Source organism: Cephus cinctus, unplaced genomic scaffold (genome assembly GCF_000341935.2).
Source record: "Cephus cinctus unplaced genomic scaffold, Ccin1 Ccin1_scaffold0471, whole genome shotgun sequence".
NCBI lineage: Eukaryota > Metazoa > Arthropoda > Insecta > Hymenoptera > Cephidae > Cephus > Cephus cinctus.
This window is the reverse complement of record NW_014333147.1, coordinates 1-27762: the sequence shown is the minus strand read 5'-3', so window position 1 is coordinate 27762 and position 27762 is coordinate 1. Positions and strand designations below refer to the sequence as shown.

The window sequence follows — 27762 nt, the reverse complement described above, 5'->3', positions numbered from 1 at the left end:
TTTTGTTCTAGGAATCGCTTACTGTGAACCTTGTATTTTCAGAACAAAGGTTACCCGCGTAACAGCCTATAGAGAGGTGGACACGGATCTATTAACAAATGTAAATTTCGCTTCATTGGATGACCTCGACTTGTCTCTCCTTGCTGAAAAATTATATTCCGACAAATTAGTTAAGGAAATCGATCAAGTTTGGAATTGGGAACTGCTCTTCACTCAGATAGCCTCTGAGATAAATAGTGAATTACAAAATAAATAATACAATTGTCATATAACACTGTATTCGTTTCTACTGTCTATTGTTTCCAATTGCAATCTTTTGTAAACTTGGTAATATTATGATAGTTAATTATTTTATTTTTTTAATATAAAAAACATGGCATACTACGGGCACCCCATAGTGCCTGTATATGGAAGCGACAAATTACCTCGTCTGACCTATTCGATTGCCCCCCAATTTGGAAATCGCGGTAGTTCGAGGAGCGACGTGAAGACTCAACCGTGCAGGCATGCAAGAACCGGGTTGGAGATACGTGAAGCCGCGAAGCAATCACGCACCGCACCTACCCGGCAGTTGCTAGCGCAATCGGGAGCCGAACACAAGCTACTTGAAGCGACCACGTGACAACACCCACTGAGCAGATCTGCCATATATCTACGTTAGCGATCAATGTTCAGCTGTGCCATCACTAGCACACACTTCCGAAAGAGTGCGTTCTGCAAGCTGTATATAAAGTAAGTACATTCACGTATACCGCTTGTGAGAAACACCGTCTCTCAAAAGTAGCAATAAGAATGACATATATTTTCACTTGCAATTACTTCTATATAGAAAAGATTTTGCAAACTGCATGTGGACTAAATGAATTTGTTAAATTTGGAAAGTTGTTAATAGTTGAAACACGTTGAACAATGTGAGCAACAGATGAGGAGTACATTGTGCCGTCCATCTGGTGTCAATTTCAGAAATCTCAATACCTACAAGGGCTGTGAACTGTTGGTAAGTTAGTATTGATCTTAGTCGGTAATACGCTTGATAAGTGAACTTTAAGTGGCGCTGATGGTGTAATTGACAAGCAAAAGGTTAGGACCGTGAAGTTTTATGAAACAAACACTTAAATATAATATCCAATCTGTGCTATGGGAACAGTGAATAATACGCAATTAAAATGTATTAACGACGCACGAACATATGCGTTTACTTGAACAGGATTGCAACATCAGATTTTCTGTCTGAAACGTCATTAGAAATAGCTGTGTAGGTGATTTTAAACAATATAATTATTTGACAAATTTACAAGATTAAGAAGATTAAATGCAGACTGGTAAGATAGAAGTAAAATACGTAAATTTTTGAAAATACAGCGAAATAACCCATGGTTCTCAATATTAAAAACAAGCGGTCTAAACAAAACTGTTGTGGGTCTAAATGTTAGATCTACAGGTTTGACTACGTGAATGGATATTCGGGAGTCGGGTACTTTTGGGATTCGTTGTCCGAGTAAAAAATTGGAACTTAACTCTCGAAAACGTATAAAAAAGATTTATTGAAAACAGAATGATTATAATACACTATTAAAATCGGAACTGTAATGCGGTGAGTACGAACGGCACGAGGACGAGATTAGTATTCCGACTAAATCACCGTAGTGACACTTCGCTTGTTCTCTACTACTCGATTGCTAATCGATAAAGGATTGTTTTCTGTATTTCGCCATGATATCGGCAATGTGTCTCCTTTGTTTCCATAATTGTTTGCGGATGGAATGTGCCGCGTCGCAGCTTGACCATTCCGTCGCTTCTGACGTAGGCGTGTTACCAAATCCATAATCTGATTCACAACAAAACTAACGAGAGGTACATCTATCTACCCAAACTATTTTTACCGAGTAGAGATCCTTGCCTAAGTAAATATTTATAAACCGCTTAATGACACCTGGATTCCGGGTAGACGTAGTGGATACGAAGGCTTAGGGTTGCTGAAGAATTTGGGGCGGACGAGGAGGGATTTCCCCAGTGGGAATAAAAGTATTTCGCGTGCCAAACTCATATCGACCCGCTCCGTGAAAACTTTCCATTGGACCTTAAATCCTCGAGGTTAGAAGAAGTTAAGGAAAATTCCTTTATTTCAGCTTCACCTAATATTATTGGAGGATGAGTTACCTGCGCACCCATACCATACAACAAACATATAGATAGAGCCAATCGATTTCACCATTTCTCTGTATCTTTGTCCAGAAATAGTAATCCGAACTCCACGTTTAGATTTCACAGAAAGCTGAAACGCACTAAGCACCAGTCGATTTTCAGGGTTAGGCTGTACACGTGGTCCCTTGCTTCCCACTTCTCTCGCAAACAATGCATAATTATTAATAACACGATGAATGAGGATGTGACGCCAGGAAGCTGCTCTGGGAGTTAAGTGTTTCTCTTATGCAAAACCTACCTCGTACCCTTTCAATTGGTAATTCATCAATTTTTTTAATATTTCCAGGATTCTTCAAGAAGCCACAGTTGCGTCTAACAAGGCGACAAAGAATATTGAAGATGACAAAATGAAAAAGAATAGGATGAGGATACACCAGAGCACGTTGCCATCGAAGAGGTTCAAGTGCGTGGACTGGTGTTCGACGAGATGTGCTGATCATCGAGGCTTTACGTGCTCGAGAATTACCCTCGACCCAATTTTCCTCCTGCTGCTCGTTCTCTCGTTATGCCCTATAGGTATGCTTAATAATATATATATATATATTGCGTGTATTAGCTAATTATAAGACAGCATTTTCAGGAACTATCGCAAATGCTTAACGGCGCCGCCTGAATTTGACAGCTTTTATAAATAGCGCAACTGACTCTATTGCTCTCACAGTCGAGTACACGTAGAATAAGAAGGTTTAAATTGGTACAGACGTGATATTTAATTCATAAAATATATTGTCTTGGATCTACCTGGTATCGCAGCGAAAATCAAGAAAATATCTATAGGACTTCTCATAGCAGAATAATACTGAGAACGGCTACCAATTTCCATAGTACACTGCACGTTGAATCAAAACCACAAGAGGTGATATAGAAGAAAAACAACAATCGAATTAAAATAGGAAAGGGTGATGAAAAACAGGGATGCTAGTGGATACATAAGCATTGCGTAATTTGTAAATGTTCCGAGAGGTGTCAAGAGAATACTCTGCGGTGAGACGGTTAGGGATGCACGACGTAAAGAGTGAATCTAGTGAAATGTGAGAATGACGTCACGGAGGTTGCCTGTCCGTGCAAATGCGTGTTGGTATTATGTACACATAATAGTGTTTAGATATGTGTCAGCCTCGTGATGGGGATTCGTAATGAAAGAGCTAGAGAAGGAGGGAGGTTTCGAAATTCTATGAAGGAGGGTGGGCTACCGGGTCAAACCAGGGTTGGCAGGGACACGGAGGTGTGTATATGTGCGCGCTGCTACTGGCTGCCGCGGAACTCCCCCTCAGAGTACCAGCTGCTACGTCACGTGACGTTGTATGCCAGAGGGGTTGACGGGGGGTAGCAAGAGCCGTATACGACGTTCAGACTAACATATAACACCACTTGGTACACCCCCGCGAAATATGCACATCGATTGCCCTAAAGGTCTCTTCACAACGATTCTCTTAGGGACCGATAACGCCTACTCACTTTGCTTACGCAGTATGGTTCAATTTGTCATAAGCAATATATTTATAAATTCTATAGATCGTCTCGGTCCTTGGGACAAATAAAATGAGCAAAGATAAATATGTCTTAGTTTTGAGCCCTTTGCGACCAAAATTGTGATTAAAATTAATGATTTTTGTATGAATGCTGCGTCTAGATTTAGCGGATTGCCGACGTTTTGCAAATGTTTCGGTCTGATACTGTATCGAAGCTCCTTAGCCTTCATGATGCAGATTGGAACGTTTACAAAACGCCGCAATCTGTCAGTTGCTAATAGAAAATATATAATGCATATTGGTTAGATGATAACTCAGAATGGTATAAAGTAGCCAGGGGAGGGAAGCTGGAAGTGTAGAATGCCGAAGGATGGAAGGATGGAAGGATGGAAGGATGGAAGGATGGAAGGTCGGAAGAATGGATGCGACGCGAAAGTTCGAGACGCGATGCGCGTGCCGTCGACCAATGGGAGAGTTCGGTGGTGAACAGTAGCGAGGGTCTCTTCGTACGGTACTCGGGTTGCCGATGTGGTGGTGCGCACCGGTACGATGGTGTGCCTTGGTGTTACGGTGTTGTTCCCAGGACGAGGACCAGCACGGAGTTCAGTCTGTTATCGACGAGCGAGAGTGCGGCACGCAACACGACAACCCTCCGGGTGGCTGGCCTTCGTCAGAGCTGACCTAGAACAACCGAGAGCGTTATACGCTGCTGGTATACATGGGTCCGAAATCTACCACGCCGACCAACCTTCACACTGAGTATAATACCAGCTTGCGTAATCTCAAGAGTATCAAGTTTAAGTAATTAGAACTCGGATCTTTAAGAAAACCTGGAAATTTCCCTGAGGAAGATTCACGACGACGACCACGGCTACGATTATCATCACGACGACGATTACGACTGCAAGGATTAAGACCAGGACAACGACGAGGACAACGGGTACCAGAAGGTGGATTAAGAGGACGTCCAGGACGATCAGAAAGAGGAAACGAAGACAGAGAAAAAGAGCGAGAGGCGTTGAGGAACACGCGGCTCCCGGTGGTTTCCGGCCTTACGTATCGGCCGAGGATCTCCTTCCGGTTGTAGGATACGAAGAAGAAGGAGAGAGTCCGGTTTCCAGCGGGAGTAGCTTCGTCAGGAACTTCAGCCCGGGATTCTCCAGATCCTCACTGGCTCCTGGTCGCAATTACTAGCGATAGCTCGCGAGGGAGAATAGTATTAACTTCAGTCGCTGGACGAACAAGAGGGAGAATCAATAAACCGGAACTAAGGGAGAGCAAACTACCTTCGAACCTTGAACTTCGGCTTTAATCCGCGATTCAATCTGTAATTCGTTCGGTAGGAACGCACCCCCGATTATCTCAGGATCCCACGTAATTATAATCTTGATACACTTTGGCGCGTCAGCGCTCACAGGAAAGCTCAAGTTTACTCCTTAAGCGGTTCGTCGAGCCGTCAATCGAAACGACAATAACGTAAATAGAACCGAAGAGAACAAAAAGAACATAAGTCAAGAGGAAGACAGCAGTTTCCTAATATTAATGAACTTCGAGGGGACGTAAATCCAATTTAAAAAATCATAAAGAGCATTTGAGAGGTTCGATTGAAAATTAAAGTAAAAATAATTTGTTAACTGAAAACCGATCGAACTTCTACGCGTCACGGAGCTGGGAGTTAACTGGAAGACGGACGTCCGAGTCCGCTGTAAACATCACAACTACGTTTCATTCAGTGGATACCGATAAACGTTAGAGCGTACCAACCTCCTCTTCCTACCACCCGGGCCTCTCTTCTTACCTCAATCGCCTTATGTCGCCATTTACCAACGACTAGATCTGCAAAACGAAACGATAATCAATCTATTGCGCACCTTGCGCCAGTACATAATTATTTTCTTACACGTGAGACGCTCACGGAAGTTTATGAAACGCTGAGCATCCTCAGGATAAACAGGCCAGTCGTGTTTGTAAATAGACAGAAACAGAATCGGCCAATTGTCAATATCAACTGCAAGCAGACAGATCGTAAATTTATATTTCATAGAGATAACTCTGCTCGCATTCTTGAAGTGGACCTTGTTGGGAATTATTGAAGAATGGTGGTAAAGGCAGAAAGCACGCGAAACGGACACGAGCTGGCACCCCTGAGTGAGGAAATTCAGGGTGGCGGTATCGGTGCTGTCGGTAGCGGCGGTACCAGTCACAACGTAACAATAGTGGTGAGCGGAAGTCAAAATCAAGCTGGAAGTCAAGATGCCAAAGAAGACAACCGTGCAGCATGGAGCGGGAAGATGCAATTCTTTCTCAGCATCATTGGCTACAGCGTCGGTCTTGGAAATATATGGAGATTTCCGTATCTGTGTCAACAAAATGGTGGTGGTAAGTCCTTTACACGTTATCTAATTTCATTTTTCTTGACGTAACATTTTATTGAACTGACAGCTTTCCAGAATTGTCACAAATCAAAATCCGTCACAGTCTCATCCCTCCCTAAGGACAGTAAATTCAGTAAGAACTGCAGGGTTGCGTCACAGAGTGCCGATCAATTCTTCCCATCTTCCGGGATTCTTTAACCCAGATTGAAATACAGCCTGGTATAATCGATAAAAACAGTGAAGAGTCCAATGTGGCTGGTCTCGGTGGTACCGATGACATAGATAAATCATTGCTGAATTTAGAACACTGTCAGCTGTCAATTTTTCAAATATTCTTTAATTCAACATTACCGATGGCTTGCATTTTCTATACGTGAATAAGATATCAATTTTTTTTTTTTTTTTTTTTTTTTTTTCCCCCTTACGTCACAAGTTCTCTTATCACGTACGAATGTTGGGTCCCGGCTTATCAGAGAGTATCTTCGGTATAGCAATTGGTAAGCAGCTTATCCCAGATTTACCTCTGCTGCTTACGTAAGAGCCAAGTGCTTTTTTTTTTTTTTTTTTTTTTTTTTAAATAACCAAGAGATGATTTCCGCACTAAGCTGAATATGTTCCGAAGCCTCGCTCTGTAGCTCCAGAGGCGAATCATTGGGTCAAGGTTTTCGAATCTGGGACATCTCCCTTCCGTTGCAACCCTCGTTCTTTACTGCTCCCTTGCCCTTCACTCCCTTGCCCTTCTCTTTCCCTGGCCATCAGCGTATCCGGATGTATGGACCATCTGGGAAACTCCATAGGTCTATAAAAAGTGCAGGGAAATCAACATAGAAAAATAAATAAAGCCAATAAATTGCCTTATTGGCAATATTATTATCACCGCGTATCCACTTACTAAATACTGTCTAGCTACTATCAATCCATCATATTGATGGAAGGCGTGACGGTTCGATTAACAGAACGACAATCTGATCCCAAAGAGATCCATCATATCACAGCGTCCGTGAAATCTAACGGTGCAGCGATTTCAAAGAATAAGCTATTGTCTTCTCGCGTCAACCGCTTTAATCCAAAAACAGCGAATCTCAGTGATCTGAAAAGAAGGATCTTATTTATATCACAGTCTCTAAGGCATAGATCCATGATGGCTTCTGGTGTCTTGAACTATTTTTAAACAGGACCGAGGTCTTCGCTATCCGTTACCCCATGAGTATAGTATTTCGGGAACCCCCTAGGCCACGAAATCACTTGGGAATGCAGTCTGTCGAAACGAACGTTACTAGCATCCTCGTTCGTTATTCTCGTTCAAAATGAAGAGATCGATATCTTTCCGCTGTAACCAAAAAACGGTCTATCTTTGTACATAGTCCAAGTGCTTCCCACTGATTCCACGCAACGTCATTATGATTCGATCTTAGGTGCCCTCTTAATTAGACCAGAAGGCCTACTGTCCTTTCCAATAAACGTATAAAGTATAAAGGGTTGTACTCGGATCGTACCGAGAGAGGTGTGTCGCCGGTACGTGATTCCGTACGTAGCCGTAAGTGCTGCTGACCTTTCCGTAGCGTGTATTGATCGGCCTCTAGAGCAGCGACCAGTCCGCTCGCTCTGGCTCAGGTTCGTTGCGATTGTTGTGCATAATAAAGGCTCTCGTCTAAACATCAAGACGCCTCTTTACATAATGGACGATCCAATTACTAACCTGTGCAGAATATTTACATGTGATATTATAGAGAGAACGATCAGACCCTATTAATAAAACTCACCGTACTTGCTGCACCGTGCTACAAGCATGAGAAGCATTCCCAGAAATATCAGCGGAGGGACACCATAGTGAAATAACGTAGTGGAGAATCGGTGGACCAATGATTCGATTAGAATTGCGCGAATGTTCTTCTACGGTAGGAGAGGCTCCTCTTCTAGTGGAAATTTCCGTTCGGATCGATCTTCCATGACAAAGGACACGTGACTGTAGGCCATGTGCTCTTTTCTTCGAGCCGGTGTACATCTGCGATGTTTTGTGTTCCTCCCCTGAAATTGGCATCCGTGAATTCGCATTTGGCACCGTGCTAACGAACAATGCCATGAATTTTGACAGGACCTCATAGTCCCCTCCGTTGAGCGTTCGTATAGACTTTTGCACCTTTCATGATAGTCTGACGTAACGTGGGTCCAGGCAGACGTTTCAAGGGCTTATGTATAGTAATATCCTAGAGGCATGTCGATGCATCCGTTGGACCTGATCTCCTCGTGGAAGAGACATTTACCAATGAATCGGAAGCACGCCATCACTCTCTTGTCCTTTTCATCCAACGTCCTGGACTCTGCTTGTTCCTGCGAACCTCTGTAACACGCGCCAAAGACTTACAGTGGGGGCTGCTCGATCAATACGAGACACTCTGGCTGCTTGGCGAAAGCACGAGAGAGCATGAAAGTCAGTGAGGGAGAGTGGGCAGGGCGGCGGGGAGCGGGGAAAGGAGCGAGAGGGTGGAGGCAGACCACGAGGGGAGGTTCTGTATACATATAGATTGAAGAATTGAGTTGGTTAGGGGCTCTTCCGGCAGGGTGGGACGTCGAATAAATGAATAGCGTCGAGAGAGAGAGAGAGAGAGAGAGAGAGAGAGAGAGTGAGAGAGAGTGAGAGAGAGACTCAACCCTGAAACCTCGTGGACTTTGACGCCGAACAATTTCTTGGCAGAGAATTCTCTCGCTAATTCCACCGCGCTCATCTTCCTCCAGGTCTTTGCTCCACATTCCTATCCTTATTAGATACCTTATTCTTAACCGATTGACGACTGCTCCTTCTTTGATTTACGTTTCCTTTATTACGTCAATCGCCCGGTCCACTCAACTTTGAAGAGATCCTAATGATAGCCGAATCAACGACCATTGACAGTGGGCAGTTTTTGAAACTCTGTTGCTTTGCCATGTAGTCATGCTCCTTTCTCATATCAAACTGTAGGTGTATCGAACCACCGAAATAGAACGAGGAGGTGACCTGGCCTGCACCCTTTTGAATCCTATACGCTGTCTGTCCTTATTTATAATTTTCTTTTTCCCCCATCGAACGAATTAATCGTTGAGGTCGCTGAGGTTAACCTTGGTCGATATCCTTAATGTCTCAGGATAATGCCCGAAACATTGTACCGGATACCAGTTCTATCCTACTGTCAGCATTCCTTGCTCTCAATTGAACGACAGACACTATCGACGGGTTGATCTGGCTTCTTTGATGTTTCCTTAGGCCGATGTCCAGTGTAAGCTGCGGAAACCACGCACGCCATGAGCCGCGTAACGTTACTCTTTGGCAATCGTACATTAAGGCCTCATAACCAAATATTTACTTTTTCAAGCATCTGCCTTCTGCGTGGTTATATTTCTTGGATTAGTAGAAACGCAACTGACCTCACTTTCTACGTGAGGATTGCCATACGTGATTGCTCTAGCATTCTTGCTTATTCTACCGCTTTGATAAGATTTGCAAAAAGCAATTATCGTAAATACATAAATTGGCATGTTGGTGGTTAAGAGTTGGACAACGTCGGATCTAACCAGTTCAACTGGTTCGAAATCAAAATATGTAAATGTTATTGAAAACATGAGAAAGGCGCGTGCGTGCTTTCAAGCAAATTCCGGGTGTACGGCGTACAAGTACTCTTTTGCGCGTTGTTGTATATTATTGTTATCTACTTTTGTTAATTGCCGTTTCACGTTTTCCCGCTTGATGTGAATGAAGTACTGCGTGATCAGCGAATGAACATTCCTATCCAGTTTGACCTGAAAATTTAACGACTATTCGTACTCGGACGTGACCGAGACAATGATAATGGAAGTTGTACGAAACTTTGTTACCTGTTTTTTTTTTAAATTTCAGGTGCTTTCCTTATACCCTTCTTCGTGATGCTGATTCTTGAGGGAATCCCTTTGTTCTTGATCGAGCTGGGTCTCGGTCAGCGGATGCGTCAAGGTGCTCTAGGTGCTTGGAATACTATACACCCCTGGCTGGGTGGTATTGGGATTGCCTCTTGCATCGTCACCTTCTTCGTCACCCTTTATTATAATGTTATCATCACTTGGTGCTTTTATTATCTCTTCAATTCACTGCAGGTAAGACATAGATATTCAGAACGTTAATTTATCTTTTTTTCTAATGTCTATAAATATAGAAGAGTGAGGTTCAAGGTACATACGTGTGTCATCTGATAATATGAAAATATTATTCAAGGACACGTAGAAACTCCTCTATTTATCCTCACCGTCCAAGATGTACGATTAACAATGCCATTCTCTGTTTCAATTCGCGTGCGCGACAGGCCGTTACCGTTAAATTTGGAGTAAGTATAATTGGGGCAACTGTGACATGCTGCAATTGTAAGCTTATGATCATGCAGTTAGGTCGCCGTCATCGAAATCATCGTCATCATCGTCATCGTCATCAACCATCGTCACCATCGTCACGTCTCGTCCATTCAAAATTCATAATCGCCATACGCACGCTAATCCTCGCACATGAAGCATGTAAGCCGCGAGGATAATTCGTACAATTAATAAGAATGAGAAATATATGTATATATAATTGGCAAGAGATCATGAAAAATTCATCGCGCGTTTGTAGTATTACCCCTTTTTTAATTGACTTGATTAATAAGTGCTTTCGCAAACTTCCTAAATGAAAGTTAAATTAGCCATTTCATGGACAGCTGCAAAGTTTCTATATTCTTGTGTCCTTTAATGGAAATTAACCTAACCTGTAATCTTCTCCAGGAGACGCTCCCGTGGGCGACGTGTCCAGAGAAAAATGGGAAGATCATCGAAGAGTGCGCTAAGAGTTCTGCGACAGAATACTTCTGGTATCGCACCACGCTGGACGTGTCGCCATCGATTGAAGATGGTCAAGGTCTTAAATGGTGGATCGTCCTCTGCCTCTTGCTCAGCTGGATCATCGTATTCTGTATCGTCATGAAAGGCATCCAGTCATCTGGGAAGGTTGTCTACTTCACCTCCATGTTCCCGTACCTGGTGCTGACCATCTTCTTCATCCGAGGCATAACGCTTGAAGGCGCTGGCGCCGGATTGGTTCACATGTACACGCCTAAGGTATTGCTCGATGTTTCTCTTATCTCACGAGAGTCGTAAACTTCGACGATTGCAATGTTACTGGAAGGTATGAAATGTCAGTAAAAGTATAGAAAATTCTTTTACTGTTCCAATAGGTAGAAAAACTTCTGGATCCTGTTGTGTGGCTGGATGCTGCTACTCAAGTCTTCTACAGTTTCGGTTTAGCCTTCGGTTCGCTCATCGCTTTTGGCAGCTACAATTCACCAGATAATAATTGCGTCCGTGATGTCATCCTCGTGAGCATCTGCAATGCATTCACGGCTATCTACGCTAGTGTCGTAATTTTTGCGATCCTCGGTTTTAAAGCCATGAGCAACGTCAAGAACTGTATACAAAGGTAAATATTGTGAGGGGTTGAAATTTTACAATTTTTCAAATTTATAACCGAGAGGCTCAGAACTTGTACTTAAAAAATAGACGGGATCGATATAGGAACGTTCTCAATTCAGTATGATTACTGTCATACTGTCAAATCGATTACGTGCGACCTTTAAATCTCCAGCAGCTATAAATTCAGTCTTATAGTTATAAAAAGAAGTAAGATATCTTGCCTGAGTTTGGTCGATAACTAGGTTATTTTAGGACCTCAATGCTAATCTACGTCTTAGAACGTTTTTCTTTAGTCTTGGGTGTTATCAAAAAAATTAATTAATAAAATTCTTTTTATCTAGCAATATACCGCTGCTCATCGACAGTGGTTATATTAATGCATCTGAAACCAGCCTCACTGTAGATCAATTTAATCATCTTATCGATACAAATTTTACTGTGGTGAATATGACGACAGCGATGTCAGGGACCGTTGCGATCAACTGGTGCAGCCTCAGTGGACAATTGGACAACGTGAGTCCCATTAACAAATTTCCCATGGGTCCTATCCACTTCCTTATTAAAGTATTCTGAATTCTGCATCAGGCTGCCCAAGGAACTGGATTAGCTTTCGTAATATTCACTCAGGCAATAGTCGAGTTACCTGGTGCACCATTTTGGTCCTGTATCTTCTTCCTGATGTTGCTGGCCTTGGGTCTGGGTTCTCAAATTGGTATCCTGGAGGGTATGCTCTGCGTGATCTTCGACATAGATCTGTTCAAGAGAATAAAGAAGCAGTATATAACGGGTATCGACATATCTCTGTCCCCCTTACAGCAATTAAATCCTCGTTAATCAGAATCTTAACAGATGCAATAACTTTGTCTTCAGGAGCTGTTTGTTTAATCTGTTTCTTAATGGGACTGATCTTTTGTACTGGAGCTGGTGAATATTGGCTCAAGATGTTTGACAGTTTCGCTGGAACGATCGGCTTGGTGATGGTTGCTCTCATGGAGATGATAGCTGTAATATTCATATACGGACATGAAAAGTATGTAAATTATAAAAAAAAAAGAAAGCGGCCATACGATATAATTAATTATTATTTTCACAATTACAGGTTCACCAAGGACATAGAAGACATGACAGGGTACAGGCCAGGAATTTACTGGCAGGTAACCTGGCGCTTCCTGGCACCAATAATAATGGTCGGCATCCTTGTTTCCAGTATTCTTTTCATGTTTCTCAATAAGCCTCAGTATTCTGCTTGGGATGCATCGTTGGTAAATATCTTGAAATTATCATATAAACAATCAATTAAATTTAATGTTAATTAACTGTTTTTCAGGGAATGAGCACATCCACCTACTACCCTACGTGGGTTTTGGCAATCGCAGCGATTATTATCTTAGCAGGAGTCGCACCGATGCCTATTGTCTTCCTACTGAGAAGATTCCAATGTGTTAAGCTGGACGTGGACATCCACCAGGGTAGCATCCGTCGTATAGACACTACAGTGTCCACCAAAGAAATGATGGGAGACGTCGACGTAAGTATCCATAATAATATAACTTTGTACTTAATGTATCATTTCGAAAAAACTCCGGGTGGTCCACAGTGTCTCAGATGAGATTGTCAGAATTTCCTTCAACAGGCACGACCATTTGTATTACTGCAGGAAAATGATAGTTACTTGGGGTTATTGTAATAATGGTTAAAAGAAGGATTTCCACTAATGCGAGAGAAAATTTTTCAACTAAATTTCAGTTTCAGTTATAATAGAATAACTATACCGAACCACAAGCACTTAAAAAAGTTTCAGGACTGAAATTGTTTTGCGAATGAGAATGGCCGCTGGTATCGAAAATTTTAACGGTTAAGTGCATGACATCTCGAGATGTCTCGACATCTCGACATTTCCCACTTGGCAGAGTGCCACTTTTCTTCAAATGAGAAGTTTAATTGGAAAATCATTAAATGGAAGACATAAGATAGTTGTACCTCAGTACGGCTCTTCTCATGTAGATAGAGCTGAATAGTTATAGGATCGCGTACACATATATTTATTTTTTTTTGTTGCGTTCATTAACGCTGTGTCAATGTGTATTGTTGTACGTAATATTTTCAAATTCATGTTGCATCCCTTAAATATAATCAGAGATAATTCATAAAGCACGACGTGGATGATCCTCTACAGTACTCAAATCCACTTTTGGTCCTACAGGACAATACGTGTCTTATACCCTTATGGAAATATATATATAATATAACTAAGAAATCCATGCCGAGTGAATCTGCCAGATTAAGAATGTACCTGTGGATTTAAAAAAAAAAGTCATAATTAGTGCACCACGAGCTGTTCTTTCACGTGCAAGTAGACAGTGGCATCAGTACAATTATCCTTCATATAAAGATTCTTGGTAAGCAGAAAGATTCTGATGTCGCTGATCATCTCGAATATATTTTTTTCTCGTGGCGGGCCAATTATGCGTATTTCCGATGAACACAGAATTGAACGTATGATCTGCAGTTGTAGGTAAGCATCCTCTGTCTCTGTGGTAACGTCGATAAGCTATCTTCCGTAGCTACCTTATACATGTGAGTCTGCAGTAGTTAATTCAGAGAATGCCACTTAGATGTCTTAGCTGCCTATGTTGTTTGAATTAGGTGAATAATTTGTGGCTTTTAGAAATTACAGCATCCATTGAAACTTTCATTATTCGCAAAACAAGATACAGTTTCATGTGACAGCAACAAAATTGAAGTCGCTATAAAATAATTAATCAATCATCCGTGATTAGATGAATGACTGTACGGGACTGATTAACTTGACTACAAATTTCATTATGATTATATGATAATCATTTATAAAGAGCTGTATAGGCACGTAACATAAAGCTTAGATACTAATTGCAAATGATGGCAATAAAAGTATTTTTTTATCTCTTGGAACCATCTGCTAGTAATAGAAGGAGAAGCAGCACCAGTTTGAGTAACTGAAACAGAAAAATGATAACTTTTAGTCAGATCCACTTGCCTTAGGAATATTAAGAATAAATATGCATACCTATGTGATTTGCAAGTCAGTAGAGCTTCAGATTGAGTGCGTAGAGTGCATGGTTAGTGGCTGCCACTTTGTTAAAGATGACAGCTCGTTAGTACCTGGACTGAAGTAATATTTGATTATTGGTAGATTGTTACTTTGTTCGAAGACTGATGCCAAGGAATGTCAAGGGATGATAATATGATAAGTAATGACTAAAGACAAACTTGAATAACTGTAGCAGGTCAGTCTTTTATTTTTTGAATGAAATTCGAATTATGTTCCCACCTGATAGGTCCTGAGGTTCTGTTTTGCCCGAGGCTCATGGGCCACTGCCTGTGATTGCAATTTGACGAAACGTCAGAAAGTGCATAGAGTCCATTAAGTCATCTTCAATTTAATTCTTCATTTCAGCTGGACGAGTATCACGACAGGCTCGAAGACTTTCCCGAAGAGGACGAGGACGAAGATGAGAACAGCGACGATGACAACAACAGTGCACCACCCTTTACAAAAATGGTCCCTAACAAACTTCCCGAGAGAGCTTTTCAATTGGTGAAGATACGATCGGACGATGCTGAGGACATGAAAAACGTAAAATGGAAAAGAAGAAATGTTTAATGTGTCTATCAGTACTGAAGAGGATTAGAAACAGAGTGAATACCTGCAGCACGTTAACCAAGGACAATTTTCAATTTACTTTAATGATTTAATTTGGAAGTTAGAACTAAATGAAATGGAAGTAATGAAACTGCCAATGAAGGAACGTGGCACTGAAACATATAGTACATCGGGCAATAGCTTAGTAAATAGGTGACAAAATCGCTGATCTGTTGGTGTAAATTTTATTTGTTTTTATTTTTTTCGAAATAGTAAATAATATATTGTAAGGATTTTTAATTAACGTTAACGACAAAGTCTCTAGTACCTAGTGCATACCAATTGCGCGTATATAAATGGCCGCCGTACCCCTAAGCGAGTCATTGACTTCGCCTTAATTGCGAAATTACTAAATTCACGGCATGGATTACAATTGGCCATGATTTATTGACGTTTGTTTGGCTGGTCCAGCTAGTTTTAGAATAATTAATTATCCTACCGATTTCAAGTTAGGTGTACCAGCACTTGCAGGGTTAAGTGATTCCGACATCTATCGATTCTCAATGGTAACAAAAATTTTTTTCACGTGTCATTAAAGTCAGGCCGTACTCATTTTCACACAAATTTATAGATAAATTGACAAATGACAATTTTACTTGACTAATCGTTTCATCAAAGAATTATATTTTCAAAAATTATTGTCCTTAAGAAAATTGCTCTTTCAATGATCTAGGGCTATAGACAGGAGTTAGACATAAGTGAATAAGAGAATATTCTATAAACAGTAAATAACAAAGATTGTTGTTATTCATGTATTTCCAAATTTCAGAATAGTCACGACTGATATATTTAATATGAGTCATTTGACAAAAAAATCATACTGCAGGATTCATAGACTCATTACGTACCTAGCAACCGCTCCACGTACTGTTATTCCGATAAAACTTTTGAAAAATGTCTAAAAAGTTGGTACAGCCACTTCAGTGGATTCACTAAAAACAAGCATAATAATTTAGTACTCTTTAGTTGCTAATTATTTACTCTATATTCCCAATTCAGTTGCTTAAGCTTTTTAACAGAAAGTTATAACTGTGTCACAGTGGGATTGATGATGCCACAGCCAAAGACATGCAAGAGAATAGATAAACGAAACAATAAGACGCGAAAATTTGAGTACTCTTAATTGCTAATTGATTGCTGTATTTAAACATGTTTATATTAAAAAAGAGCTAAGCCTTGGGGAAAGATCTAGCATTGTAGTTGCTGACCTATTTAACGTAACCCAATGTAGCCATTGATAAACCTATTGCAGCGCCGCGTTCTTAATCGTTAAAGAATTTGGAAATTCATATTTAACGCATAATATTTTTAGTATCGTAAAGCGAAGCTTACATCGAATTTTCCAAATTCTTTCATTATAAGGGACTCAGAGCTTCAATGAGCTTGGTAATAGCTACCTTAGGCTCAAGTAGGCTAGAACTCCAATGCTAAAAGCCTCAAGGTTGTTTCTATTTAGAAAAAATATTTTAAGAAGGGCTGAAAGGACTCCGGTCAATGGCCCGTTGGCAATATGTAAAAATTGTAAAAAGAAGTATACATATGTATTGTATAAAGTTTAAATTCCCGAACAAATGTAACGTATTGTCAATAAACTCAGTCTCACTACTATTTTTTTTAATGTTTAGATATAGCAACTAAATAACTAGATATTTACTACTATAATAATATTTCGAATCACCCCTAGAAGAGCGAAAGCAATGAAAAAAGGGTTCCAGTATATTTGTATGCTTGTTTTAAGTGATTCCGTTGAAATGGCTGTGCCAATTTTACACACTTCAGTCAACCAGTAAAATTTTACAATTTATGAAGTCCCATGAGCTGCCCAAAGCCTCACGTTCGATTTGGCCCTTTTATGCCCTCAAATTATCTACTTCCTTTCGATTTCGTTGTTATCGACTGCGAACTGCAGCAAGTAAGGACGCGACACAGCTTCGGATTATTTAACGAATACAGCCCAGCCTCAAGATCAAAATCTTTAAGCGAATGCAAAAGTTTCGGGGTAGAAGTATGAAGACAAAAGGTAATCTGGATGACAGTTTATATATCCCATATCTGTTACAACTAATCCTTCAAGAGGAAGTAGCAGATAACATGTCCAATCATTAAATTTGATAAGGTTACCACAAAAATAATTATTAACGGGATTCTCAGAAGCGGAACACGAATGATGCTGAATATAGTGTTGAGCTTCTGCTTCACTTTTTTCGAGGTTCGCACGTGTCGTAAAATCGATATGAAATCTCGTAGTCTCGTTATCGGTCATGTGACTTCTGACACTTTAGCTGTACCTATGTAGGTACATATCTTACGTGTTAAGTATCGGGTATGTTAGTTTGACATCTTACGTAACCGATTTACAATGACGCGATCAATGAGACGAAATTCCTATTTGAAGGAATGACGTCATTGACAAAATTAAATTAGGCCTATGAAGGTCAAATGAAATCCCCACTGCCTAAGTAGGTAGGCTCTCGTGCTTTGAGCGAGGCGGGTGTAGAGTTGCCTACAGTGGCGTAACGCTGTCCGATGGAATCGACTCGGGGCGGTAACCTGCATGTCTATAAACCCTGTCGTGATCACATACTTGCTGCGTCACTGCGAGTCTGCAGCACTAGGCAGGCAGGCAGGCACACGTGCTGCGATTTACAGCCAGACGCCGCCGTCGCACTTTTTCACTCTGGGACGTCTGATCCTCAAAGGTATAAATATAAAGAAGAGAAAATGATAAAAATAATTCGGAATGTCAAAACAGGAATATATTGAGTTCTGACGACACCAATAATGTTGCACCGCTCCTTCGTCTTCAGCCTCGGGTACGAGCTTTGTAAATATCTCTATGAGATTGTCTTCATAAAAAACGAGATAGAAAATATTTGAAAGATATTTTCGATCGACCCAGTTTCATGTTGTATACTTGGCGATTGGCGTCGTCAGTGATTCACCCACAACACTGATCCTACGTGAATTTGCTATGTTTTACTAAAATCAACGGATTTACAGTTTAGTGAAGATTTCTAAGTACATTATCGTATTTGCGCGTTGCGACACTTCCAACTGGAGGGGTGGGTATTGTTTACAAGTAGAGGGCCAGAGAGTGAGAGTTTTTAACGACGATACGAATAAGTCAGACGATCGAATTCGGTATACCGACGAATTTTGACATATTTTTAGAACCATTTTACTTGGTGATCGAACTTTAAAGAAATAACTAATACTTCATCGGTGAACCATATCTGCTGTCTGATTTGGTGTCTCCAGGTGTCGAGTAATCTTTAGTGGTTTAGGTATGTATGTATATGCTTTTAATTGTTCCGTAATATAATATAGAGATCGGCCGGTACGAATTATAATTAATCACGTTAAACAAAAGTGCTACGAAATTCTTGTTAAATCGAATTAACCATGTTCCAACGAAATTTTGATTTGCTTCTCCCGAGACGTGTGTCCTGTCGGTCGATTACGTAACGGAAATAATTATTCGAGGCGAATAGTTTGTTTCTGTTTTTTTCGATAATTATTAGCGAACATTAATTCGTATGAGAATGGTGATATACGAAACTACCGACGTATTTTAAATGCCCGATAGTATTTAACGGGGAGGCTGTCGAGTTTTCTTGATCCTACAGCCATCCCGACATCATCCTCGTAACCGTAGTCAGTAATCATAGATTGATCTAAAAGCATATTGTATACAAGAATTCAAAGTATTTAAATAAAAGATTATTTATTGCCGACTTTTGCATTTCTTATGAACTGAACGGTCAAGCTATATTAATCGTGATACTATAAAAAATGTAATCAAAAACCGTAGACTGTATAGATTATGTATGAATAGAAGTGACAAAAGTATAAAGCTCTTGATATCACGATATCAGCGATATTTCTATTAAAGCTAGGTGGTGCCTAGCCTTCAGTATGGCTCGGTTCGGCACGCCTGTCAGACCATCTTCGAGAGTTCAAAAGCGGCGGGAAACTTGAAGTACTCGTTGAAGAAGAAAACAGTTTAATTACCAAACGTGAATATCCGTTTTGCAATCTTAATTTATTTCATCATGTTTGTGATAGCACCTATAATTTGATAAAATGGATAAATAAGAATTAACTTCAAAAGACAAACTATTTAAACCTCTCTGTAGAACTTAACACATCAATTTGGTGAAATTCTAATATCGTGCCTTGTACAGAGTAAAATTGACTAAATGAATAATCTAATCAGACAATGGATGTGCATAAATATAATATTTTCTAAATAGCACAGAGTACCATATGTTCTAGATTATTATGCACAAGACAAATAGATGTTACCAGAAGATCCGCGTGGTGATAAATTTATGAATAATGCGAGTCATGGAATTGAGAGCTGAGACCATTTACCAGGGTGTCGAGAGAACGATGAGCGATAACGTCGATGATGTCACCAAAGGTGTGACTTTACGTAATGGAAATAGCTGGTACCTTTCAAACAATTATAAAAAACCCTACAGTGATTCGGATTCTAATAGTGATATTAAATTCAGATTGGATAATGCTGAGGAGACAGATAATTTTGTAGTCAAGTATCATGGCAAAACTTACGATATAAGTGGGTTGTTGAAATATCATCCTGGTGGACGTAAAACTCTTAAACCTTATAAAGGCTTCAGTTTAGATAGAGTCCTGGCCGAGACTCCGCATTCGAAGGCTGCGCATCATCTCTTTGAGGAATTTGTCCTTGAAAATCAAAGTGAATACCAGGACATAGAGGTGAGACAATTCAGAGAGAAAAGAAAAAAGATTCTTAATGTTTAAATTTAGTTCAAGCATTTTACATGTGGTGTTCTGTAGACGGTTAGAACCTAACACAGTCAGGTAGTAATTTGTTCTATTATCTTTTTTGCGTAATCAACGAACTTTGATAAGAGAGTGAGGAAGCTTTCGACTTTTCACTTTGCTCTTCAATGTAGTCCATATAATAGTTCAGTATTTGTAATCGGATGAATTCTATTTGCTGACTGTTAATTATATCAGTTTCTAGGCACAATGACGTCAAAATATTTAGGCAGGCAGTCGCCATTACAAATGAGCACATACACGTGAGTATTTATACGGGAAACGAAAGAATCGTTGATTCGATTGAAATCTACAGGAAAAATTAAATTTTAGTATTGCACGAGGTTAATACGTTCGCAGACGTTTGACTTTTACGTTCTAAGTCGGCGCATGCGCAGATTCAATTTCGTGTTTAACACGCGGTAATATACTGCGACTGCGCAATTCAAAGCATTTTGTCTCAATGAAAAATCTATTTATACTTCTTAATTAGACAATGTTTTTAACGTATAATAATAACGAAGTTTGAAGCGTTACGCCTGATTTTGAATCAGACATGCATAGGGTGTAAAAATATAATAAATGATATTCATAAGATTTAACATGATTAATATCTATTTTTTATAATTTGACTAATGTGTCTTTAAAAGTGATCTGGGTGTGTCGTACCTAATCTTCACGCATTCCGGGTTAAACGCACAAAGTAATATATTTATCTGACTATTTAAGCCTCAGAAGCATGTCTGCCATTTACGAGTAGTTTAAATGCCTCAAGGTTACAAAAAAGCAAAAAATCTTTCCTACTTTTCTTTAATCATTTCAGTTCTTAGTGAGAAACTCACGCGCTATGTCAAAACGATCTTTAAAAATGAGATCTGTGATCGTCCTCTTGATTTACCTGATTACATACAAAATTTATCAAGTTTATCAAAATTAGTCCCATAATTAATTACGGACGGGATTTGTACCTGTGATTAATTGAATACGAACGTGAATACGATAACTCTACGAATTGTTTATCTCAGGATATGATTAAACATTTATCTTTTTCAGTGTAATATTTAGTTATTACAGACTAATAACTTTTCGCATGTCTGTCCATAACTACATATGTGCAAGAAGTAGAATTCATTTATATTTAGGTGAATTAACTCTTTATGTACTAGGATATATATTACTGACTCGTATTCGTGAACATGAACATATGTTGTTCCATGATATCAGCAAGCGACCACGGGCACATTAAAGTCTTTGTAACCTTAATCTTTAATATTAAATAATTCCATGTAAAAAGTGTTTCTGCAAATATGAAAAACAAAAATAACAATGCTTCATAATATTTCCATTTTTTTCTTTTCTTTTTCAGAAACTCATTAACTGGAACAAACCTATCCTTTGGCAAGTAAGCTCTTTAAAAAACAGATACTGGGAATGGGTGAACCTTCCTGTAAATCGGCCGATTCGGCTCTTCAAATCAAATTTCCTGGAATTGCTGACTATCACACCCTGGTATCTGGTACCGATTATCTGGATACCGATTTCTCTGTATTTCTTTTATATAGGATGCACGACAGACATTTCTGACAGTGTTGGTAGGTCCTTGAGTAATATATCGATTTTTATTTCATTTTTATAAGATCAATCACTTAACGCACTCGTTATATTTGTTGCAGTGAATTCCATGCCGCAAATAATTATTGCATTTGCGTGGGGTCTGTTACTATGGACATTTTTGGAGTACAGTCTGCACCGTAAATTATTCCATATGAAACCACCGCCAGATTCGACAACTCTTATTACTCTTCATTTTCTTTTACATGGTTTACATCACAAGGTATTGTGATATTACTTTGTTAATGCTTATAATACTTACAGGGTTGAATAGATATAGTGCCGATGGATGCTTACTATTATGATTATTAACAACCAAGATAATTTTGTTGACTATCAGTGATAAAGGCTTAGACATCGGGTAAAGCCTATGACTCACACATAAGTCTTTTATTCGAATAATCATATAAGACACTTACACAATAGTGATTAATTTATCTTTCACAAATTTCTTAACAGTTTTATTTTCAGGCACCCTTTGACGCACAGAGACTCTTGTTTCCACCAGTTCCCGCCATAGCTGCTGCGACAATTCTCCTTAATCTTTACAAATTACTGTTTCCTCCAGTAATGATTAATTTTGTAATCTCGGGAACAATGATAGGTTTGTAAAAAGATAACATCCGTATCTTCTTCATTTCAGAGTGATACAAAAATATAATATTAATAGCTCATATGTTTCAGGATATTTATGTTATGATTTAATACATTATTATTTGCACTACGGTGCGCCAAAAGCTGAAACTTATTTGTATGTGATGAAGAGATATCATAATTATCATCACTTCTCGCATCATCAAGAAGGTAATTAGGAAGATACAATACTGTGACTGATACAAGTTTTAAGTATATTCTAAATTTTCAGGTTTTGGTATAAGCAGCAAACTGTGGGATTACGTATTCGGAACACTCATAACATTGAGGCAATTAATAAGAGCTATCGAATGGTAGCCTAAGAATTATAATAAATTATATCACTTTATTGTATCAGATACATACTGAAAATCGCGCTACATTTGTTCTCTCTGATGAATTTTGAATAAATAACAATGCGACACGCATATATTATAATTACACAGTGGTGTCGCGCCAGATCGATTCTATCGTCGAGAATTAATAATTAATTATTGGCTTAATAATTTACTTTCGCTGATGCGAAATTTTTAAGTACGAATAAGGAAGGTGTACAAGTAATAAAAATGTTACTGCTTGTACGTAAAAGCAAACTAAATTCAAAAAGTGCCAGAGATTTTTAGATGTTTAAAATTATTTGATTGCACTCTGTACCATTTTGTACCAATAAATTGCGTATTAGACCACAGGATCATTTAAGTACATAATGTAATAGATTTATATAGAATTCCATCTAGCGAGGCACAGAATATATAGTCTGTGCTAGAGATATTTGATTTAAAGGTGCATATTAATAATTTTCTCAAGTCCATATTAAAAACTTAAATATAAATAATATCAGAGAACGTTAAATGCTACCAATTGTCAAATATTGGAAATTACAACAATATTGTCAAAGGCTTAAACCTATAAATTGCTTGAGAGCATGAAGTTATTAAGAGCAGAAATAGCTTTTCGAATGTGATTATATCTGCGCTTTCATGTTGCCTCTGGTTTTGCAGTCTTTCTACCCATGCTTAATTGGGGGAATGTGCTTTTATTTGGAGGTGGATTTAATCTGGATGAAAGATGAATGAATGCCTCGTACAAGCTTGGCCTATCCATCACATTAACTTCATAATGGCGAAGTTTTTCTCTTGTACACCAATTTGCTGCTTTACTGGCAGTGTTCTCCAAATTGTAAAGTTCCGTATCGGTCTTTGTTCTGTTACCAATGACAATGACCACTATCTCCTTTTTATCTTTATTTTTATCAATATCTTTTTTCAATGGAAATAAGACATCAAGAGATTCAGGCTTGGCTGTATCATAAACCAGTACATAACCATCTGCAAAGCCTAAATAATGCCTTGCTAATTGTTGATTATTTGTGTTGCTCTGTAGTGGTTCTAATCCAGCAGTATCATAAAATCGAACTTTTTCCTTAGTACCACGATCAGTTTCAATGTTAGCCACGTATATATCTTCAATTGTTGGATGAATTTCCTGATCAGATAATGTCAATTACTGATTACAATATTTACTAATGATAACCTACATATTACCTGATATCAGTATACCATAACCTCTCACACTTACGGTAGTCGAGTTGACGTTTCCATATATAAGCTGCTCTAACAGTGCAGTTTTTCCAACTCCTTTCATTCCACAAACAACCACTCTTGTAGTTTTTCCCATATTTGGGCTTTGTACTTTAACGGACAAAACCGATCTTTACGTGACGCGATACTTAGCATAAACATTAAGAATTATTTGTCTACGTTAAGATAAAGTCTTTCAGGCATTTGCATTTAATTAACCAATAGTTTCTCAGTAACTTGAACTTGAATAAATTAACTTGGGAGAAAAAACCTAGTACAGCCATCGAGGATAATTAATGTATTTATTTATTATCCTGATATCATATCTTTTATGGCTAGGGGGAGTTGGTTACTTCACGGACATCCGGAATTCTAATTGCGTGAAAATCAGTTTCCAATTTTTCAACAATACATTTGGAATGACGTGATATAAGAAGTAAAATTTGGAGAGTAACATTTAGTGTAAATATGTTCTTATGTAGTAATTGAGTACTAGACTAAGAGGTTAAAGTTTGATACTTCTGGAATGTCTTAGCAATTCTCGTCTTATATAGTTCTTATAGTGTTATTAATATTAATTCCTTTCTGTGCGCGACAGCCGCAAGACTCGGGGGTTTTTCTCAATAAAAAAAAAACTCGGTCCCCTATGGGGCCTTGGAGGGGTCGTAGCTCCCTTCAGGAGAGGCAGGACCTCACGGAAATGGGCGTGGAGGGGCCCATTTCGCTCCCTTCTACTTCCAACTTTTCCTACTTTTCCCACTATTCTCTTTTCTCGCTCCTCCAGAATAATCTGGTCTTCGTGCATACGCTTTACGCATCTTCTTCTCCCCTTGTTCCCTCAGTCAGAACCATCACTCTTCTTCACTCTTTCTTTGTAACAATCTTCCTCTTTTCCCCTTCAACAACATCTTTCCTGTCTGCTGCCACCAACCCTTTGTATTCTATTTTCAAATCTCCTATTCCTTCCTATTCTCCATCACTCTCCTCCTAGTATATCCTTAAAAACTAAGTTTTTAAAATGTCCTTTGGAAAAAGGAAAAATTAAAGTCGTAGTGCATATAACGTACAACACGTATATTATATTGTAGTGATATATGTAGTACGTCTCTAATGGTACTGTTATTGTTAATCTTTTGCAAGCCATATACTATATATGTACGTACATCTGTACTTCGTATACTGTATCATTGTTGCATTTGTTCAATAAATTATCTTGTAACACATATACAGGTTGTTATTCTTTTACCTTCTGCGAATATCCCAGAGTAAGAATGAGTTCTGACTCTCTCTTACACTCCTCCGTCCTAACAGCATCCTTGAAAAAGAAAAGTCCAAAGTGGTAGCGCATGTAACATACCACGCGTATATTATATTGTAGTGATATATGTAGTACGTCTCTAATGGTACTGTTATTGTTAATCTTTTGCAAGCCATATACTATATATGTACGTACATCTGTACTTCGTATACTGTATCATTGTTGCATTTGTTCAATAAATTATCTTGTAACACATATACAGGTTGTTATTCTTTTACCTTCTGCGAATATCCCAGAGTAAGAATGAGTTCTGACTCTCTCTTACACTCCTCCGTCCTAACAGCATCCTTCTCCTTCTCCTATACACGTTGATATTCTTTTACCCTATGCGAATATCCCAGAGTACGAATGAGTTCTGTCTCTTTCTTACACTCCTTCGTCCTAACAGCATCCTTCTCCTCCAACCTTATCCTTATATATCCCTTTTCGGCTATGCTGCATTTTCTCTGCCATTACTTTCATTCCATCTGCATGTTGCAAAAAGTAAAGGGATTTTTTGAAAATGCCCTATCGCAGTTTTATCTGTAACAGCGTGATAAAGCTGATTTTCGAATTACTTTCCGAATTATCTTATTGGAGAAAGTTCACTCATTCTCTCAGAGATGGCGCCACATAGCATGCCCAGGAGGTGCTGCCCTCTTACCGGTGAAAATTCGAACTAATGCGAATTCTTTAATAAGATTTATCCATTGAAATTTCGACGATGGGATTTTTAAATTGAATTCGGAATTATTTTATCCGAGAAAGTTCACTCGTTCTCTCAGAGATGGCGCCACATATCATGCCCAGGAGGTGCTGCCCTCTTAATCTGCAAGTTGCAAAAAGTAAAGGGATTTTTTGAAAGTGCCCTATCGCAGTTTTATCTGTACCAGCGTGATACAGCTGAATTTCGAATTACTTTCGGAATTATTTTATTAGAGAAAGTTCACTCGTTCTCTTAGAGATGGCGCCACATATCATGCCCAGGAGGTGCTGCCCTCTTATCGGTGAAAATTCGAACTAATGCAAATTATTTAATAAGATTTATCCATTCAAATTTCGACGATGGGATTTTTAAATTGAATTCGGAATTATTTTATCTGAGAAAGTTCACTCGTTCTCTCAGAGATGGCGCCACATATCATGCCCAGGAGGTGCTGCCCTCTTATCGGTGAAAATTCGAACTAATGCAAATTATTTAATAAGATTTATCCATTCAAATTTCGACGATGGGATTTTTAAATTGAATTCGGAATTATTTTATCTGAGAAAGTTCACTCGTTCTCTCAGAGATGGCGCCACATATCATGCCCAGGAGGTGCTGCCCTCTTATCGGTGAAAATTCGAACTAATGCGAATTCTTTAATATGAATGCTTGATAATTGCAAAATTCAAAAAAAAGTCTGCGAGTACCAAAATGTAAAGGAATTTTTTGAAAGTCGCCCTATCGCAATTTAACCTGTACCAGCCTCTTCTATGGAGTATTCTGACTTTCTGCATTAAGAGATCTTTCAAAATTTCAAGGAAAAAGCCCTAAACCCAGCGGTTTTCGAGATACAGCCTCCCAGAGATGCAATTTCGAGAATTGAATTTCAAACTATATTAGGAGTAGGTGAAGGATGCACTTGGAACGGAGGAGAGTAAGAGAGAGACAGAACTCACTCGTACTCTGGGATATTCGTATAGGGCAAAATAATATCAACGTGTATAAGTGTTACAAGATAATTTATTCAACAAATACAATATGATACAATGCAATAATGATACAGTATACAAAGTATAGATGTACATATATAGTCCGCGAAAGATTAGTAATATCAATGCCATTAGAAATATATTAAAATATATCACTACAATATAATATACGTGTGGTATGTTACATGCGCTACCACTTTGGACTTTTCTTTTTCCAAATTACATTTTAAAAACTTAGTTTTTAAGGATATACTAGGAGGAGAGTGATGGAGAATAGGAAGGAATAGGAGATTTGAAAATAGAATACAAAGGTTTAGTGGCAGCAGACAGGGAAGATGTTGTTGAAGAGGAAAAGAGGAAGATTGTTACAAAGAAAGAGTGAAAAACAGAGATGGTAAGAACTCAAAATAATATCAACGTGTATAAGTGTTACAAGATAATTTATTCAACAAATACAATATGATACAATGCAATAATGATACAGTATACAAAGTATAGATGTACATATATAGTCCGCGAAAGATTAGTAATATCAATGCCATTAGAAATATATTAAAATATATCACTACAATATAATATACGTGTGGTATGTTACATGCGCTACCACTTTGGACTTTTCTTTTTCCAAATTACATTTTAAAAACTTAGTTTTTAAGGATATACTAGGAGGAGAGTGATGGAGAATAGGAAGGAATAGGAGATTTGAAAATAGAATACAAAGGTTTAGTGGCAGCAGACAGGGAAGATGTTGTTGAAGAGGAAAAGAGGAAGATTGTTACAAAGAAAGAGTGAAAAACAGAGATGGTAAGAACTCAGGGAACAAGGGGAGAAGAAGATGCGTAAAGCGTATGCACTATAATAATTCCTTTTGTATTTATATTTAATAATTGAGAAAAAAACAACTAAAGAAATTGTCTTTAAATACAAAAAATAAAAAAGTTATTAGCTGAATTAATTT

General features: G+C 38.8%; 3 protein-coding genes and 1 long non-coding RNA gene across 15 annotated transcripts; 2 read left to right on the top strand and 2 right to left on the bottom strand.

The window, feature by feature from the left end:
• The first annotated feature begins 882 nt into the window (after positions 1-882).
• Positions 883-18913, top strand: LOC107268106 (sodium- and chloride-dependent transporter XTRP3). Of its 9 annotated transcripts, none has more exons than XR_003059799.1 (14): positions 883-997; positions 2308-2721; positions 2786-6056; positions 9924-10156; positions 10363-10383; positions 10814-11146; positions 11263-11504; positions 11839-12010; positions 12083-12284; positions 12368-12527; positions 12597-12759; positions 12825-13025; positions 14007-14074; positions 14934-15072. XR_003059799.1 is itself a non-coding variant. In XM_025085388.1 (14 exons), the coding sequence occupies exons 4-14, from the start codon at positions 5774-5776 to the stop codon at positions 15138-15140; spliced, it is 2217 nt and encodes a 738-aa protein (XP_024941156.1). In that variant the 5' UTR covers positions 883-997; positions 2308-2414; positions 2492-2721; positions 2786-5773; the 3' UTR covers positions 15141-16785. The 9 variants fall into 9 exon arrangements, 8 of the variants coding, with proteins under 8 accessions (XP_024941156.1, XP_024941159.1, XP_024941161.1 ...); XM_025085388.1 differs by lacking the exon at positions 14007-14074 and having other exon boundaries at positions 2308-2414; positions 2492-2721; positions 14934-16785; XM_025085391.1 differs by lacking the exon at positions 14007-14074 and having other exon boundaries at positions 2786-4436; positions 4503-6056; positions 14934-16785.
• LOC107268114 lies at positions 6629-8584 on the bottom strand. Of its 2 annotated transcripts, XR_001537745.2 has the most exons (5): positions 7816-8584; positions 7549-7751; positions 7253-7382; positions 6945-7142; positions 6629-6851 (listed from the first exon to the last, which is right to left on the bottom strand). It is a non-coding gene; the product is annotated as an uncharacterized LOC107268114 (long non-coding RNA). The 2 variants fall into 2 exon arrangements; XR_003059800.1 differs by having other exon boundaries at positions 6945-7382.
• Positions 18343-22920, top strand: LOC107268108 (fatty acid 2-hydroxylase). 3 transcript variants are annotated; one of them, XM_015740521.2, is made up of 7 exons: positions 18343-18463; positions 19455-19922; positions 21355-21580; positions 21662-21822; positions 22059-22203; positions 22284-22403; positions 22465-22920. In XM_015740521.2, exons 2-7 carry the CDS (start codon positions 19518-19520, stop codon positions 22548-22550), a joined length of 1143 nt encoding a protein of 380 aa, XP_015596007.1. In that variant the 5' UTR covers positions 18343-18463; positions 19455-19517; the 3' UTR covers positions 22551-22920. The 3 variants fall into 3 exon arrangements, with proteins under 3 accessions (XP_015596007.1, XP_015596006.1, XP_015596008.1); XM_015740520.1 differs by lacking the exon at positions 18343-18463 and adding an exon at positions 19072-19195; XM_015740522.1 differs by lacking the exon at positions 18343-18463 and having other exon boundaries at positions 19072-19922; positions 22071-22203.
• On the bottom strand, positions 22559-24497 carry LOC107268110 (NF-kappa-B inhibitor-interacting Ras-like protein). The gene is made up of 2 exons (XM_015740525.2): positions 23811-24497; positions 22559-23717 (listed from the first exon to the last, which is right to left on the bottom strand). Exons 1-2 carry the CDS (start codon positions 23907-23909, stop codon positions 23211-23213), a joined length of 606 nt encoding a protein of 201 aa, XP_015596011.1. The 5' UTR covers positions 23910-24497; the 3' UTR covers positions 22559-23210.
• Positions 24498-27762: the final 3265 nt, after the last annotated feature.

Bases quoted from the DNA above. Each gene is read 5' to 3' on its own strand.
- LOC107268106 (XM_025085390.1), top strand. From the start codon at position 5,774: ATGGTGGTAAAGGCAGAAAGCACGCGAAACGGACACGAGCTGGCACCC. The intron at 10,157-10,362 runs GTAAGACATAGA...CGTGCGCGACAG, and splicing joins ATCTCTTCAATTCACTGCAG to GCCGTTACCGTTAAATTTGG. The intron at 10,384-10,813 runs GTAAGTATAATT...AATCTTCTCCAG, and splicing joins CCGTTACCGTTAAATTTGGA to GAGACGCTCCCGTGGGCGAC.
- LOC107268108 (XM_015740521.2), top strand. From the start codon at position 19,518: ATGCGAGTCATGGAATTGAGAGCTGAGACCATTTACCAGGGTGTCGAG. The intron at 21,581-21,661 runs GTAGGTCCTTGA...TATTTGTTGCAG, and splicing joins AGACATTTCTGACAGTGTTG to TGAATTCCATGCCGCAAATA. The intron at 22,404-22,464 runs GTAATTAGGAAG...CTAAATTTTCAG, and splicing joins CTTCTCGCATCATCAAGAAG to GTTTTGGTATAAGCAGCAAA.
- LOC107268110 (XM_015740525.2), bottom strand. From the start codon at position 23,909: ATGGGAAAAACTACAAGAGTGGTTGTTTGTGGAATGAAAGGAGTTGGA. The intron at 23,718-23,810 runs GTAAGTGTGAGA...TTATCTGATCAG, and splicing joins GAAACGTCAACTCGACTACC to GAAATTCATCCAACAATTGA.